The 16,657-nt window shown below is 33.4% G+C and overlaps 1 protein-coding gene across 4 annotated transcripts in view; it reads left to right on the forward strand.

Moving 5' to 3' along the window:
* Nucleotides 1–5,123: 5,123 nt before the first annotated feature.
* LOC132706044 (uncharacterized) overlaps nt 5,124–16,657 on the forward strand; it is a 118,085-nt gene continuing 106,551 nt past the window's right edge. For 3 of the 4 annotated variants that reach the window (XM_060677110.1, XM_060677111.1, XM_060677114.1), the window contains exons 1-3: nt 5,124–5,277; nt 10,800–11,214; nt 13,538–13,555. In XM_060677110.1, coding sequence (XP_060533093.1) covers nt 10,868–11,214; nt 13,538–13,555 — 365 coding nt within the window. In that variant the 5' untranslated portion in view covers nt 5,124–5,277; nt 10,800–10,867. The remainder of the gene's footprint in view (nt 5,278–10,799; nt 11,215–13,537; nt 13,556–16,657) is intronic. The other variant, XM_060677113.1, reaches the window with a different exon arrangement.

Raw genomic sequence — 16,657 nt, forward strand, 5'->3', positions numbered from 1 at the left:
AACGAGTTGGATAAAATAAATGGTAACTTTTATACAAACCTACTGCTTCTTGGGCAATAGAAAAAGCTTAAATTTTGTTAGTAAGTTAATTTTAAACCCATCAAACCTTTTCCGAAAATAATATGTATCCCCATGCGCAATATTTTACGCGCCGCCTAATCGTTTCGTAATTTTGCAATTTTGAGCGGATAACCCAGTTTTTGAGAGCAGCCGACCAAAGCTATTTTTAATACGCCGAAAGGCAATTACCGGCGAACTTGTACGCGTTCGTTTTGTTTTTTTAATTTCTACTAATCCGGCTGCCGTCTGGGCCGGAAATAACGCGATTTGGGCAACAATGTAACTGTCCCGAAGGCGATCGTCGGGACAATTTGGCAGGACGATCGCACCAGACGCAGGTGTTTCGCCTTTGGCACCGCGACAGAAACGTTCTCGACGCTCCTATAACCGTTCGGGCCCGATTTTCATTAAAATTTATTGTTTATCTGAAAATTTCCAATGCGGTTGAAGGACTGTCTAAGAGTTTCACCTTGGGCGTACAAACAAAACAAAAATTAGAAATTTAAAGCGGAATCGGATTGTTCCAAATTTCAGGAGATGATTTTTTTCGGAGACGCTCGTACAGGGACGGACTGCTAACAAAAACGCAAGACGGAGGAGGATAATAAAGATAAAAATCATTCGTAATAAACAAAGTTAGTTTTTCCGAGCTTTTTGAATTTATTTATACATCTATTCGGTTATCAACCCACTTGTTTGCAGAGCCTTAAATCCATCTAACCCGAATCGCTGGACCCAGAATTAAAACCCTAACTTCTGCTCTTCCATCTGCATTCCATCACAAAATACGCTTCGCCACAACCTTCCAAATGAAATGAGTCGGAAAACAAACCCGCACTTGCCACTGTGGTACTTCCTTACATTCAAATATAATGTCCACTTGTCCAAAATTCACTCAACATCTTCTATAAATCCGAGAATTCATATAAATCTTTAAACTGCCAAACAATCTTCACCGCGACTCACGTCTTTACCTTTATACCCTCGTTTAGCCTCGCCCCCTCGAACAGTACATAAGTAGAGTAAATTGTAAACCGGTTTCACTTAAACCCTGATTTCGACGAGACATTATTGAAAATTGACATATTCGAAAGAAGCTTTTCTGAAACGTAAGATGTTTTTCTCAACGTTCTCACTGCTATCAGCCGATACGTGGTCGACATCTATCTCTCTTGTCCTTTACCTACGAACAAACTATTGGTTGTTGGATTTACCCACTAACGAAGATGATCAGAACCTTTTTGCGAGGTGGAAATGGATGAAAAGAAAATAAAATAAATAAATAAGCTTAGTTGAATGCATAGAGGACAACACAGTCACACATGTGCTATGCCCCTGTGTAGCTACACTAGGAACCACTATCGAAGCTGAAAGACGAAGTTACATAAAACTCTGGGGTTACAAGAGGTTATTTGGGTTGCCTAGACTGACAGTGACTCTGCCAATTTGAATCTTGAATATCGTGGGTATAAAATATAGCTCTCCAAGAAGTGGTATGCGGATTGAATAAAGAGCGCGATAAATAAAAAATGGAATTTTGCATATTGTATTTATTTTCCGTATTTTCCACTTTTCCTTGCTAGTTCCAGCAACGTGGAGGCAAAAATAACCGACTTTTTGATGAGGCTCCAGCATAAAATGGCAGGTTAAACCAGCCTTAACGAAAAAAAGGCTCATTATGCTTATTATCGTCTAATAAACGGACTATTGGAATAACCGATCTTTGCAAAATGTATGAATAAATAATCAGCAAAACCTAAAACCCCAGGTATGAAGAGTGGAAAATTATTCATCTTGTCAACAGTCTCCAACATTATCTGTAACTGTTTTGCCATATGTTTTTGACAGAAGTTCGAGGTTGCAGTAGATTAGGTGTCTCTTAACCTAAATTTAGCTTAAATAGTTCTTAGCGTCCTTTAGCGTCCAGAAGATTCGTAAATAGTAAAAGTCAGTTTCGGGTTCAGTGATTAGAAAGCGAGTTATCATTATAATTATTATATAATTAATACAATTATTATGAATATATGAACAACGTGATTATTCCAAAACTCTGCAATTTACGCAAGCACCATACAACAAAATCTTGAACAAATACTAATATCCGTATATGTATTTAACTACATGTGAGTTTCTCAGATCCTACTGTACTTGTCGAATAAAAGATCAATGGGGAAAAAGTGTTGTCTTTACCGAAATTTGTTGTTATGGTAGCGTAAATGATGATTTAAAAGTGAACAACAATCAACAGTAGTAAGAGTAACAGTAAATAAACTTTTAAATAATAAGTGAATTTCTTTAAATACTATTTAGCACATTTTATGTCACAAGATGACACGTCTGCTTAAAATTCAGTCAAGGATTAATCGGAATAATAACCTCTTTATTAGAAAAACATCCAACTTGATCTTTAAACATATTTAAATTACTACTCGATGTGTTTTTTTTTTGCTATATGTGACCCTGCGATACAGACAACTTATTGGGTCATTAAAAGATGCCTCCGGGAAAAGAGTCTGAGACATCATTGTTAAATACTACTTACTAACTAATTTTAAACCACGTGTTTCGAGAAGAGGAAAAGATTTTAGAGCAAGATATTGTTAAGAAGTTAAGGCATGTCAAAGCGTGAACTATAAGTTGGCCCATGACCTTAAAAGCCTTAAAATTAACACTTTTTGACTCTAAAGCAAAATTTTAAATTTTCCATACCAAATGATCTGCAATAACATTTGTTTTTATTCCTATGGAGTTACGGCTCTAACGGCGGTGCAGGTCCTTATTTTGACATCTCGTTAACATTATAATCTTGCTTTTGACATCCAGAGAGAGATTAGGCTTCAATTCCAGTTTTGCTTCAAGTCTTGAAGTGCACCTTGCAAGTCCGAAAAAATAATGTCGTAGTTGATCTTCATGAAATCAATCCAATTTAAGGTTAAACGAATACCAAAGATCTTTGTCGAAGAAAGATACATTTATACGATACGTCCTTTCTAGGGCTCAGCCTTTGAGGCGTTCGTAAAAAACAGAAAAAGTCTTCTGAACATTTTCATGAAAAATTCCATTGAATTGTCATGATTTTGATGAAGAACATGATTCTTCCAAAATTCAGACAACCTAAGTAAGTAACATTCAAAATCTTCTAATATCGGTATATGTATTTAATGCATGTGAGTTTCTGCAGATCCTGTAATATCCTCTATGGACATTGGTGTACTCTGTACTCTATTGTATATTAAACTGTACCTCTGCTTTGTAAACTATCAAAAAGCGTTTGATAAAGTGAACTAAAGCTACCGGTGGAGCATAATGGAGGAAATGGCAACACCCAAACACCTGGTTCACTTAGGCAGCAACCTCGCAATCGACTGGATTTTGCAGGCTACGAAATTTTTACTATCTTGGTTAGTTTTGGTTAGACCATGTCATGATCAGCGACTACCAAGCTAAGAAAAAAATACCGAAAGAATCTATCACCAAAACAAAGTTGATACTCTCATCTTCCGTATTGCAACTTTAAACAAAATAGATAAACACCGAATAGAGGCTTTCGTGGACCGATCATCGAACCATCCTATCCGCGTTACAAGAAATTGGTCCACGTACAAGGCTCCTAACTAGAATAAACCACATGTATCTGAAGTACCTGGGGCATATAGCTAGAAGATCAGAAACAATGGAACGACTAATCATAGAAGGGAGAGTTGAAGGCAAACGCCAAAGAGGCAAGTCTCCAATTAGCTAAGTAGACCAAACAAATCCCTTAATAATAATGATGCCGAACGGATTGCACAAAATAAGCACTTTTTTGAAAGGTTAATGGAAAGAGGAGGAATTCATGATTTTTACTCAACTGAAGATCCTATAGAGAAACTAAGGAGGCTAGGGAACAAATATGGATTGACAGGTTCGCTAATTTCGAAGGCTTTTACTACGGCATAAATACTTTTGTTCATAATAACACATCAACTTCCGACAGAAATTAAAACCTGGTTGCTCTCGATGCTAACCGCTTACAATAGAAGTTTTTACGCCAGTAGGATTCTGCTGCTTTTTTCTTCATTTAAAGCATTAGTCGGGAACCCCGTAACTAGTGTCTGGAAGTGAATGTTAGATAGTTGAGGGATCATTCTTTTTTCTACTCCCGTCTGTAAAATATCTAATTACACACCAATCTAGCATGCGGGAAGCGTCACTTTACCACGGGTTTGGGAACAATCGAATGTTTTCGGCGATATTTCCCACGTCCTGAATTTTGAACTTTGTCAATTCAGCCATATCAGTGAATGTATTCGTGTTGTTTTGCGAAAATGTACGCAAAAACTAACGGTGGTAGAAAAAGTATAGTATGCAACAGGTTCGGTAAACTTTTTATTACATTTACAGAAATATGGATCTGTAACTTCAATGGAACCTAGAATATGGCTTGTAGAATATCAGAAGTACTGTTAATAAAACGTCCTAAAACACGTTAATTTTTCATTCCTCCATATAATATATACTGATCATTTAAGTAGAGAGCGGAGACGTCATCCAAATTCCTCCTTGAAAATAAAATACCAGATTTTTTGTGTTAATCTGTAAGTCCACCCTGATTGTCTACGTAAGGCTCTATGTCAATGACGTCCGCAATAGAGTCCATAAATATATTAAATAATGGCGGAGAAAAGAAACTCTGGCAGATCTACTAAATTCAGAATGTTCCTCGATTTTGAATAGTCCAGTCAAAATTGGCTTTTCCGAGACTAAAACGGCATCAAACCTGCAGCAACAGCGTTTGATGTTCACATTAATTCTGGACAACTGGGTAATTGCGCATTGGCGCATTTTAAAAACGCTTTTAATAACATCAAAACATTAAATTCTGTGTACCAGAAAAGCGAAACGGCATCGCGCGCTAATGGACGTTGGAACTTCAACTTTTTATCGCTCCTCTAGCAGAAAGCGGGGCCGGAGACCCGGCAAAAGAAAACCGAAAAAAAAACCTCGCCGAATTTCGCGGCAAAAACAGTCTGGTACGGTTCTGCGCGCGGGTAACGCTATAAAGATTCATCCCATTACAATAAAACTGTCATTTGTCTCAAACGGTGGTCCACGCAGTCAATTTTTTTATACTCGGACCCTTTCGAATCCGCGCGAATCAGGGTTCTGCGAAGTTTGATGACTTAATTTTTCTGTGCGAGAAGAGTGCGGACTTCCGGGAATTTTCGAAAATCGCAGGTAAACGATGATTGTTTTTCGGGTCTCAGATTTTCCGGGAAAAAGGCCCCCGTTTGGCGGCCCCTAAAGCGACGCGCTCAGTGGAACGAAACAGACATTCTTGTGGTTGCCTGTTGCCGGGTCATTTGTTCCAAAGCATTCGTGATTTTCGGGCCTTTCATAGATTATTAAAGTTGGCCGCGGAAACTCCTGGCGTACGACTATTAAATTGCATAATTGATGTAATAAACGCGGCTTACGCAATCACACGGTAGACGGGTTTCTTAGACACTTTTTTGTCCCTGCATTTTTTTCACAGTTTCCAAATAAAAAAAAGACAGCGTAAAACATTGCATGTCAAAAAAGAATCTTTATTCGTTACATAAATTTTTCCTTAAATTTAGTTAAGAAGAATCCCCCAATCTAGTTTTAGAAAATAGAAATCTGCGCAATAATAATACTTCCAAAATATTTCATTTCGCATTTATTTTGAAACACCCTACATATAAATATTCAAAACTATTTATTTGATTTTGGCCAAAAATAAATAAAATAAGAACTTTTAAAAAGCCTACCCCAGTGGGACAATAAAAAAACTCAAATTTTGGTAATATGTTTACCTTTTTGCAAACGGTTAATTTAAACGACTGCAAAAACCACAAAGTATTGTTTTCTAAAAATCAGTGGTTAACGGATGCCCGATTGCAACATATTTAGTTTTCCACTCGTTTTAACGTACTTGCCACATCTGTCTTCAAAAATTAACAGAGCAAATAGAGAGCACACATTTTGAACGGCGATTCCATGCCTAACCGCAGTTTTTTTTTACACAGTTTTCAATGTTTTCGAACAGTTTTATTTCGAGTGAGAGTCTATTGCGGTTACTTTTTAATGCCCAAAAGTGTAATTTGTATTGATTGTATTTTTGAATTTTGTGTGAGTTTCAACAATGTTTACTATGCCTAAAGCTTTTGAAATAACAATAACGTCAAAAAATAACCTATGACCTGCTTGATCAGACTGATTGAAATGGTTTGCCTTTTTGCGTTAAATTACGGCAAAGATTTTGATATTATTGATACCAAATTTCTTGTGGGAAGTACTTTGTCAAGTTTTCTAAATAGGTCTACTTTATTAATCACATTGGCACAGCAGCAACAATACATTGAGCAATCTTTCTAGGAGACAAGTACCCCAAAGCTATAGAGATGTAAAGAGAGTTAACTGAAGCACAAAATCTATAGCTATGGAGGAATACTAACCAATGATTCATAAAACACTCCTATGGATTGATTAAATAACATTAATCCAAATCGTGAATTAGCAGTTTCCAACCTTTTTCTTATTGATGTGTGGCTGTGTGAGTTATTAATTATCTCCAAACTATCATAACAAGACATTATTTCAAAGATTTTATTATATAAAGCTCCTAAATTGATTAACAATTACGGGTGGAGTTTTTATACTACTGAATGTCAGAAAAGGTAAAAAAAATATTTGTAAAGTTTTATTGCATCTATATTTGGCGATGATAATTATAAATGTCGCAGAATTGGAGCTGGTTTGGTTTTATTTCTGATTGCTTTGGTTCTAACTACGGCTACTTTACTATAATACTATAATTTTCATACTTTGAGCATTGTTTCAAAATCTGTTGTCAATAGCATGTTTAAAAACCAGTTTATTCATTTACTAAACACTTGGGCAAATATTACTTAATATTTCTATCGTTTACATCATCACAAAGAATTATTCAAGTACGCAAATGAATTGCTTATTTTCAATCATTATTATTTTATCAGGAAGCCGTTATTACTATCGAATCGTCTCCAAGTTTTTCTCTTTAGACAGCTCGGTTTTGCTCTGGTGCATGGTGTACAGTTAGGTGCTGCTCGCTGCATTCTTTGTTAAGATATTCTAGCCCGTTATCTGACTGAAAACACTCGATTTTCTTGCCTGTTTGGTTTTAAATGGGATTTTTGTTCGTTTCGAAGCTTTAAAGTTTTCCTTTTTGGTAGCACAATACCTTATTAACATATATTAATTATCGTAGTCGAGAATATGGGGATAATGTTTGAATGTTAAAATGTAAGGGAAAATTTTATAGGTTAATACCCATTTGGTCCCACTGAACTTTATTGAGCAGCTGCTGGATTCTAAAATTAAAAAAAAACATTCGTATTATTTTAAAATTGGTTTATGCCGCGAATTTGTTTAAAATGCAAAACCTCTAACACTCTGTAAATCGCGCACAAAGAAATTAAATTTTGAAACACCCTATATGTAACAGCTTTTACTAAAATCAAGTTTGCGTTCTCGCCGGCTCAAAATCAATAACAAAAGTTTATTTAAAAACCGAAATGAAAAATTAACGCGATACAGCGGTATACTTATATTTATCTAGAATTCTTTCGGAGATAGTTTCAATCATATCGTGGATATTATTTTTCGATATTTGTTGGGATTTTGTCGAAAATGATGAATTCATTTTCTTGTTTACCGTTGGTTAAGAATCGTGAATGTGTTCGATGGTTCAAACATGTTGGCGTTACTTTTTGCTGTTATCAGCTGCTTGGATTATAATTATATATAGGGTGAGTCGCAAAAGTCGGCCAATGACTGATTATTTGTATGAAAATATCGAGCCCGTTTTATGTCACTACAGTGGTGTAAAAAAAAAACAAGAAAACTTTTAATAATATTTATTACAGTACCAGACTCCACTGATATATCTTTTTATCACATTTAACAAATGTAAAGAAATATTTGTTTGTTGAAATACATGCAAACTTTTTATAATTGCGTCTTATTTAAAAAATGACATTTTTATATACGTTGGTGTTAAAAAGTAAGGAAACTTTTAATAATATTTATTATATTAACAGACTCCACTGATATACCTTTTTATAATATTAAGAAATGTAAAGAAATGTTTGCTTGTTGAATTACATGGAAAAAAGTCTGTAATTGCGTCTTTAATTATTTCTAACAGTGTTCCAATGTTTTAATATCAGAGTGCACGCAAATTTCTGCAGAAAGCTTACAAAAATTGATTGATTTATTCCTAGAAGATATCAGGCAGACAGGAGACTATGCTCTAAAATATTAAAAATAATAAATCATATTTTCGTAAAATGTTTTTCCATAATTATATAAATGGTATGATCTTGTTCCTTTTTGGTGAAAATGTCTAGCAAAATGCAAATACTATTAATGTTGCTTTTTCATGAATGTGTCACATTTTGAAAAAAACTCTGATTTTGATTCAGAAATGATGAACCAGCGATAGCCAGAATTATACCCGCGTTATGCTGGTTGCCATTATTTCCGATTATTGCAAATTACAGGTTGCTAATTGACATTTTCACTATACGGTATCGGACAGAAATATCTTGTTACCGTGAGAATATAATGCGTGAAGTTTTCATTTTTAAATATAGCGATTTATTTAAAAAGTATCGTAATTTGGAACCTACTTTTTGGATATTTTACAAAACCATAATTAAGGTATATAAAAAATAAATAGACATCCTCCATCCATTTTTTAAAAATCTTTGTTGTCGCAGGAGTTTGGAATATATTGAACAAATATGAGCCAAAATAAGGTCACTACAAATGTGTCTTGAAAGAGTTAAGCTTGCGCTAAGCCTTTGCGATGGTTAAAATAAATTTTTAAAAATTTTATCAAATGCAGCAACTGCCACAAAATGACATAAACCCGGGATGGCGAACATTTTTGGATGTCCGTGCCACAAAGTCATAAAAATTCTTTTTCTAATATATAACGTGTCACAATTAAGTTTCATTCGAAATTACCAAAGTATAATGAAATAAACAAAAAAAGAAATACTTCTTTAAGCAATTTTTTATTTATCAATGATTTATCAAAAAGCAATATGCTAGAAACAAAATTCACGTTAAAAACAATTGTTTTTAAGATGATTTTTGTTGCTGTACACAAGATGATAAAGATTAATATTTGTATATTTATATTTGTATTTGTATATGTATATATATATATATATATATATATATATATATATATATATATATATATATATATATATATATATATATATATATATATATATATATATATATTATATATATATATATATATATATATATATGTTCGAAGTGTATTCGGAGCGCGAGCATTGAAGATGCCAAGTGAGATTTTGGCGAAACGTCTGCAGGATTCCAGTCGGATGCAGGATTCCAGTCGGAGTTCAACGAGCCAACGGATGATATCCCGGAGTATAGTGTCATCATATATATATATATATATATATATATATATATATATATATATATATATATATATATATATATATATATATATATATATATATATATATATATATATATATATATATATATATATATATATATATATATATATATATATATATATATATATATATATATATATATATATATATATATATATATATATATATATATATATATATATATATATATATATATATATATATATATATATATATATATATATATATATATATATATATATATATATATATATATATATATATATATATATATATATATATATATATATATATATATTTATTTAATTTTATCCAATAATCTATGACTTTCAATCATTTCTATGTTATTTCCAAAATTTTTGTTTCATACTGTACTTGACTAAAATTCAACTAATTTCCAATAATCTATGACTTTCAATCATTTCTATGTTATTTCCAAAATTTTTGTTTCATACTGTACTTGACTAAAATTCAACTAATTTCATTTCTAATTCAATAACATCTAGGCACTCAAGGACTTTTAGATTTCACTTCGTTCATTTTAGTTTTTTTTTGTGCGTGCCATCAAAATTTTCAAACGTGCCGCTTGTGGCACGCGTGTCCTTAGAATATTAGTTGTATTGTTAATTAACTACAATTAAAGTGACAGATTTGTTAATACTATAAAAAAACGATTGTCTTTTCCGACTCACCCATCTGCTGAATAATAATAGTAATAATTATAATCATAATAATAATCTAAATAAAAAAAATAATAAATAATAAAAATAAAATCTAAAGGAAACCCATTTAATTAATAAAAAAACTTGTTCTTCGATTAGTTTATTGCCGTTGCCAAGGAAACATACTAAAACCAGTGTTTAGGTGGTATTTTTACCGCCATTAAAAATGTTAAAAGCTTCATTAAACAACAACAAAAAATAATGCCGGCCCGCGCTGTTGCGTCACCCTGTACAGTGACGTTGTCGGGAGACGCCACACGTCAGACGCCTAAGTGTCTAGGCAGTCAGTATAAAAATGAGACAAGGCGTACCTATCTCCCTCCCTTTCTTGCACACACTTCTATGATTCTAATAATAAAAGCTTTAGTCCAAAGCAAACCACTGATGTGTTGAGACCCAGAACATACAGAGAGAGAGCAACAGTTCACACTTCTCACACTCCTCCCCACCCCCCCTCACCAATACCCTTCACGCGTTCTCGTTTCGAAATTTTTTTTTCGAAAAATAATTTTCCGTTTCGAATTTTCAGAACGCGAGTGTGTTTGACGTGGGACGATAATAAATTTCGTCGAAACGAAAGAGAAAACGAGGGAAAAAATGTTTTCCGAAATTTTGATGGTGGTTTTCGTGTGTTACGCGTCGTCGGTCGCGACCGCCCCCAGCTCGTCGAGGGCCGCCGCCGTCGACGAAAAAGGGCTCGAGACAACGATAGACAATTTTTTGGACGGCTACTTCGAGGAGCATATCAGACAGCAAGTGCACGACGTCCTGGAGGAGTTTTCTAAAGATCCGGTGCCCGACTTCGACGACGCCGACGCCGACGACGACGAAGGGGACGAAGTTGGTATATATGACAGGATGCAGGGGGATCAGCCAGAGGTAGTACACTATGGAGGCCATAATTTCACTGCCGAACAGGTCGCCGCCATGAAAGAAAGAGATAGGTCAGTTTTTGTTTTTTTTTTTTTTTGTTACGTAGGATTCGACGTCCCCCCCCCCCCCCAGCATTTCATCGCGCCAGACATGTTTTTTGATCACGCGATATTATTTTTATTTTTTGCCTTTTCCAAGAAGTAGATAAACAATCGACTAAACGGTCGACGATTTTTTCGGCAAAATTATTGAAATTTTATTCATATAAAAAAATCACCACAAACGCACGTAAACAACTTAGCATACGAGGCTGCACGAAAAATACACTTCTATCATTGTGGTTATTTTGTGTATTTTTCAAATTTACGAAAAGCGATTCAATTGTACTTTTAAAAAAGTGTTTCATTTAATCTCTTTACATCAGTCATCAGTCGAAACTAATAATATATTTCGATGAAGGGAATTTACGTTCCTTTAATTTCGTGCAGTAGAAAGTTCCTGGAAAAGAGTTGCAACTAATATTGTTTCTAAAACTGAAAAAATAATGCTCAACAACAACGTCATTTCATTATAATTCTCGTTTAAAAAAAATGGTAGTTAAAACGCTTTTCCAGGGAGCCCTTCGATTGTTGTGAGGAAACGCTTTTAATTTTTTATGTGACTTGTAAATAAAAAATATTTAGAAAAAAATTTTGCCAAATGTATATATTAAAAATGTCAATAGAGAAACAAATCATTTTTTTCTTATGACAGCCTTGACATATCCTGTATAAAACTGAAAAAACCTTCGTAATATTAAAAAAAAAGCAAAATAAATTAATATCACTAAATGTATCTAACCAAAACGAACCAACTAAAGTTGGAGATCGATTTTTTCTGTGAGGTGTAACTGTAATATATAAATGTTAATCAACGGAAACGCACGTTAAGTGATTTGAAAGCAATATTGCACCTTTATAGCAGTGTTTTGTCTGTCGAATGTTCTTTACATGAATAGTTTGGCGATGGTTTTTTTTGTAAAAATGCAAGTTTCTCGTTTTTTGTCGTTTCTCTTTGCAAACTTTGCGAGGTTTATTCTTAATATTGCTTTACTGCGATTCGATTTTCGATTTTCTATACTTTTTCTGCACAATTTGCTACATTGTTTAAATATTTAAGAAGAAAGTGCCATCAATCGACACTAAAAATATATTTCGTTGAAGGAAATTTACGCTTGTTTTACTTCATGCAGGGAAAACTTCCTGATAAAGAGTTGCAGCTATTTATTTTTTTTTTCAAACAAGTCTTGTTATCGAAAAAATATTGCTTAACAACAATGTCGTTTAAAAAAATTATTACGATGAAACTCTTTTTTATGCCTTGTCCGTAAAAAAATATTTAGAAAAATGTTGGCAAATTTGTATACTAAATATGTCAATATAGAAAAAAATATATTAATTCTTAGGACAATTGTCATAAAAAGTTTTCATTTTTTAATCTCAACAGTAGTTACCAATTGTATAAAATTGCAAAAAAATTGTAAAAATTAAAGAAGCAAAATAAGTTAATATTATTAAATGTATATTCGTATAAAAAAAGTAAAAATTGTACTTTTTTAACAATTCATTCCATCGTCGTTGCAAATTTTCATTTATTCATTTTTTAAGAGGATTTGTGTTGTAAAAATTAAAGTTTTTTTTGTCGTTTCTCTTTTCAAACTTTGCGTTAGTTATTCCTTATGGTTTTCTACACAAGTATTGCTTTAGTGTCGTTAGAGAAAACAGATTTTACTGTTGAGTTATTTTTATTTTTTACCTAAATGGGCATCTAAAAAATAATCCAGAAATGACGTTTGCAGATTTTTTAATTTGGTAAGAATATTTTTATCATATGATATGTATTTTTATAAATAATATATAAGAAATACATTTCATGAGATCAACAATGTAGCTTGTCTCATTTTTATTAGAGAAGATTCGAAGGAATTGAATCTATTTAGATTAGGGTCTGAAAAAACTTGTACTTTAACCTGTTTACAAAAAAAAAAGAATATTTTGTGGTCAAAAACATATTTTTTAAGTTTAGCCAGACAATAGCCTCCTAAAGTACAAAATTGACAATAACGGAAGTATTTTTTAAAAAAAACCCGATATTCGAACAAGCGAAGGCGTGGGGGGAGGCAAAAGTTTGCATAAATCTAATCGAAAAAATTTACACACACGGCGAAGCGAATAAATAAAACAATAAATTGTTGTGTCAATTAAAAATAGAGTATCTCGAAGGACGCCCACGCGTCAGTTTCAAAATATTTACGCTCGTCATATTTTTCCCCGAAATTCGTCCTGAAAAAATAAAATTTCGGGGCCCCCCATGAAAACGCAATAATAACCGTTGTTTTTTTTTGGAATTTTCTAGAAGGGACGTGGACAAAAGGTATGGAGTTTGTTTTTCGGTTGGCCGTGCTTTGAATTGCATGTTTTCGCGCTGCGTTGTCGTTCTTTATCGATTGGCTTGTGTTTCCTTTTATATATTAATTTTCGTGCGGGATGTTCCCGAAAAAAAATCTAATTGAAATATCGCGATTGTCCCCCCAGCCACCCCGCTTCGCTGCCAGCCGCTTTTCTCGTTTTTTTTTTCGTCGGTAAACAAAAGAACTGCATTCGATTGCATCTGCATGCACAGATTAATTGTGGGCACCTGAAAAGATTTTCAAGGTCGCAGAAAAATGCGCTGCGCGAATATAGGGCACAGCGGCTATCGAAAGCGGTACAGGGTGTCGTAAAAAGCGACCAAATTTTAAGATGAGTTTTAAGCGATTAATTACTTAGAATAACACCCTTTAAAATAGAAACTGGTTAATAAATTAACCGTGCAAACTTATTGACCAAGATTCTTTGATTTCTAAGCGCTCGTTGAGAGTGAAAATGTCAAGAATTTTCTTTCCTCTTAAAGTAGGCAAATCGGAATATTTCTATACAGACAAAAATAAATGATTGCCAAAAATATGGAACAAACTCAATTAAAAAGCAGGCCTTGGATTTCAAGAATCATAATATACAGGGTGGGTCGAAAAGTAGATGTCGAACCAAGTGCCTTACTTTTACTGGAACGCCATTATTTTAAAACTCATTTTCGAAGTGCCACGTCAAATTTTATGAGCAAAATGAACAGGTAAGTAGCTGGGCACTAGTAAAATTCTCGAAGTGTCATAATTACATTTCTGTCAGTAAAAATAAAGTGAGTAAAGTCGAGAGAAAATTTTTCATTTCGGGCGTCCCCCTTAGATGCAATAAAATGTATCGGTACGATTATAGAGAAACAATAATTAATAATCTTACTTATACAGAGGTGTTTTCTAATTAAATATCAATAATAAATAAAATATATTTTTTAATGTCTGTAATACCCCTTTAGATATTTTAATAAAACTTGACACACATGTACTTTGTATCAAGAGGCATTATTTAGTATACATCAATTTTTTAAAAATACTCCAGGCGTTCGGAATTTCACCTGTCTATTTTGGCAGACAAGGTACGCCACTGATTTTTCTTGGAATACAAATTATTTCAAAAGAAATTTAATTTCTTGATTTTTTCAATCCGATGTACGGTTTTTGCTTAAAAAAATAAAAACCTCTTCTCTTCATGGTCATAACAGTATCGTTAATATGAAAACATGCAGAGAAATTAGTTTTAATTTTTAAGTAAGATCCGTTCTACGGACTAACAAAATATTAAGACATGAAATCTGCTCATAAATGAATGCAGATGTCGTTATTTTTTTGAAGGAAGAACTTTTTGTTAATAAATTAATAACAACCTTTTTGAAGTAGAACATAGAGACTCTGTGTCCTCCACATTGCAGGATACACGCTTCAGTTTTTTTCTTCATGTTGCTGAGTACTGTTTGAAGTATATCTGTTTCTTTCTTATTAAATCGCAGGAAGCACATATACGATTCTTCAGCTCTTATACAGTGTTAACTGATATGCGATAAACTAGACCAGCGGTCGCCAAACTCTTCAATGTGTTGAACTACTTTGTTAATTTTGGAATAAACAGTGAGCTACCCACACGGAAGCCACATGACAAAGATTTTTTTGTGGAATTTTGAAGCTTCTCTAATTTTTTGTTTGTATTGCCTCCGCGAGCTACCGTCGCTCGCGATGGGCAGGTTGGCGACCGCTGAACTAGACTTTTAAGATACCCCCATAAGAAAAAGTCCAAACTGTTTAAGTCTGGGGACCTAGGGGGCCATGGTTGAGGTCCGCCGGGACCTACCCATCGTTTATTAAATGCGTGATTTAAATGTTCTCTAAAGTGAGCAGGCGCGCCGTCATGCGCGAACCATATTCTGTTATTAATTAAATATAGTACTCCTTCTAGCAATATTCTTCTAAAAACCGGCGATAATTATGACCATTTAGCATTTCTAGAAGGAGAAACGGTCCAATTAAGTAATTTCCAACAATTTCAGCCCAAACATTTACCGAAAACTGTTCTTAATGTTTAAATTTTACAACTGCATTACCGCAATTTTGTCCAAAAACCATTGAATTAACACGCCCGTACAATAGAAAATCGTGCAAAATTTTCCAAACCACCAAGACATGCGAGATATTGAGATTATTTCCAGTTTTTCTAGTACTGAGTTCAGGAGTTTCATCAATAGAATTTAAAACTGTTTCTTTAATTTCTGAAATTCTTACAGTTCGATGGGTCCCTTTGAAATGATTATTTGCCTTAAAAATTCCTGTTTCAGTCAATCTTCACTGTACGTTTCAAAATGTTGACTTATCTAGTATGACTCTATTAGAAAAGCGCTTTTGATGTAATCGCCTAGCTTGCGGCACAGTGCCATCAGCCAAACTATACATAAAATGCATTTCTGTCAACTCCTCGTTAGTATTTTTTTTAAATTAAAATTTTTGGATATATAAGTCAAACAAACAACTGCCTTGATAATATAGTTTATGATTCTTACAGGCACAGCCCACTACAACGATAAGAAATAATTATAAAGATTTTAAAAATATACCTCAGAGTTTAGGTACTTCGTATTCGTACTTCGATTTTTTGAAGTAAATAAGTAAATAGGAAATATTGTTGGGACCATGCAGAGAAGGGGTTTTTATTTTTTGAAGCGAAAACCGTACATCGGATTGAAGTAAATCAAGAAATTAAGAAATCAAGAGTGTAAAAATGATTTTTACAGTGGCGTACCATCAATGTCTGCCAAAATAAACGTGTGAAATTCCGTACGCCCGTCACTGGTTAATTAAAAAAAAAGTGGTACACTAAATAATGCCCCTTGATACATAGTACATAAAATACATTCATTCATAAAAATATCTAAAGTGGTATGACAAAAAAAATTATATTTGATAATTTCACCACCCTGTATCTCAAAAGTTAATGCGTTTAGGATATATGTTAGGACATGAAGTTTTTTTTAATGGACCCAAAAATCCCCTCCTTAATTATTGACATTCAATTAAAAAACACCCTGTATAAAGCAGATATTTGTTATTTC

Source organism: Cylas formicarius, unplaced genomic scaffold (assembly GCF_029955315.1).
Source record: "Cylas formicarius isolate icCylForm1 unplaced genomic scaffold, icCylForm1.1 PGA_scaffold_8__14_contigs__length_24414737, whole genome shotgun sequence".
NCBI classification, from domain to species: domain Eukaryota; kingdom Metazoa; phylum Arthropoda; class Insecta; order Coleoptera; family Brentidae; genus Cylas; species Cylas formicarius.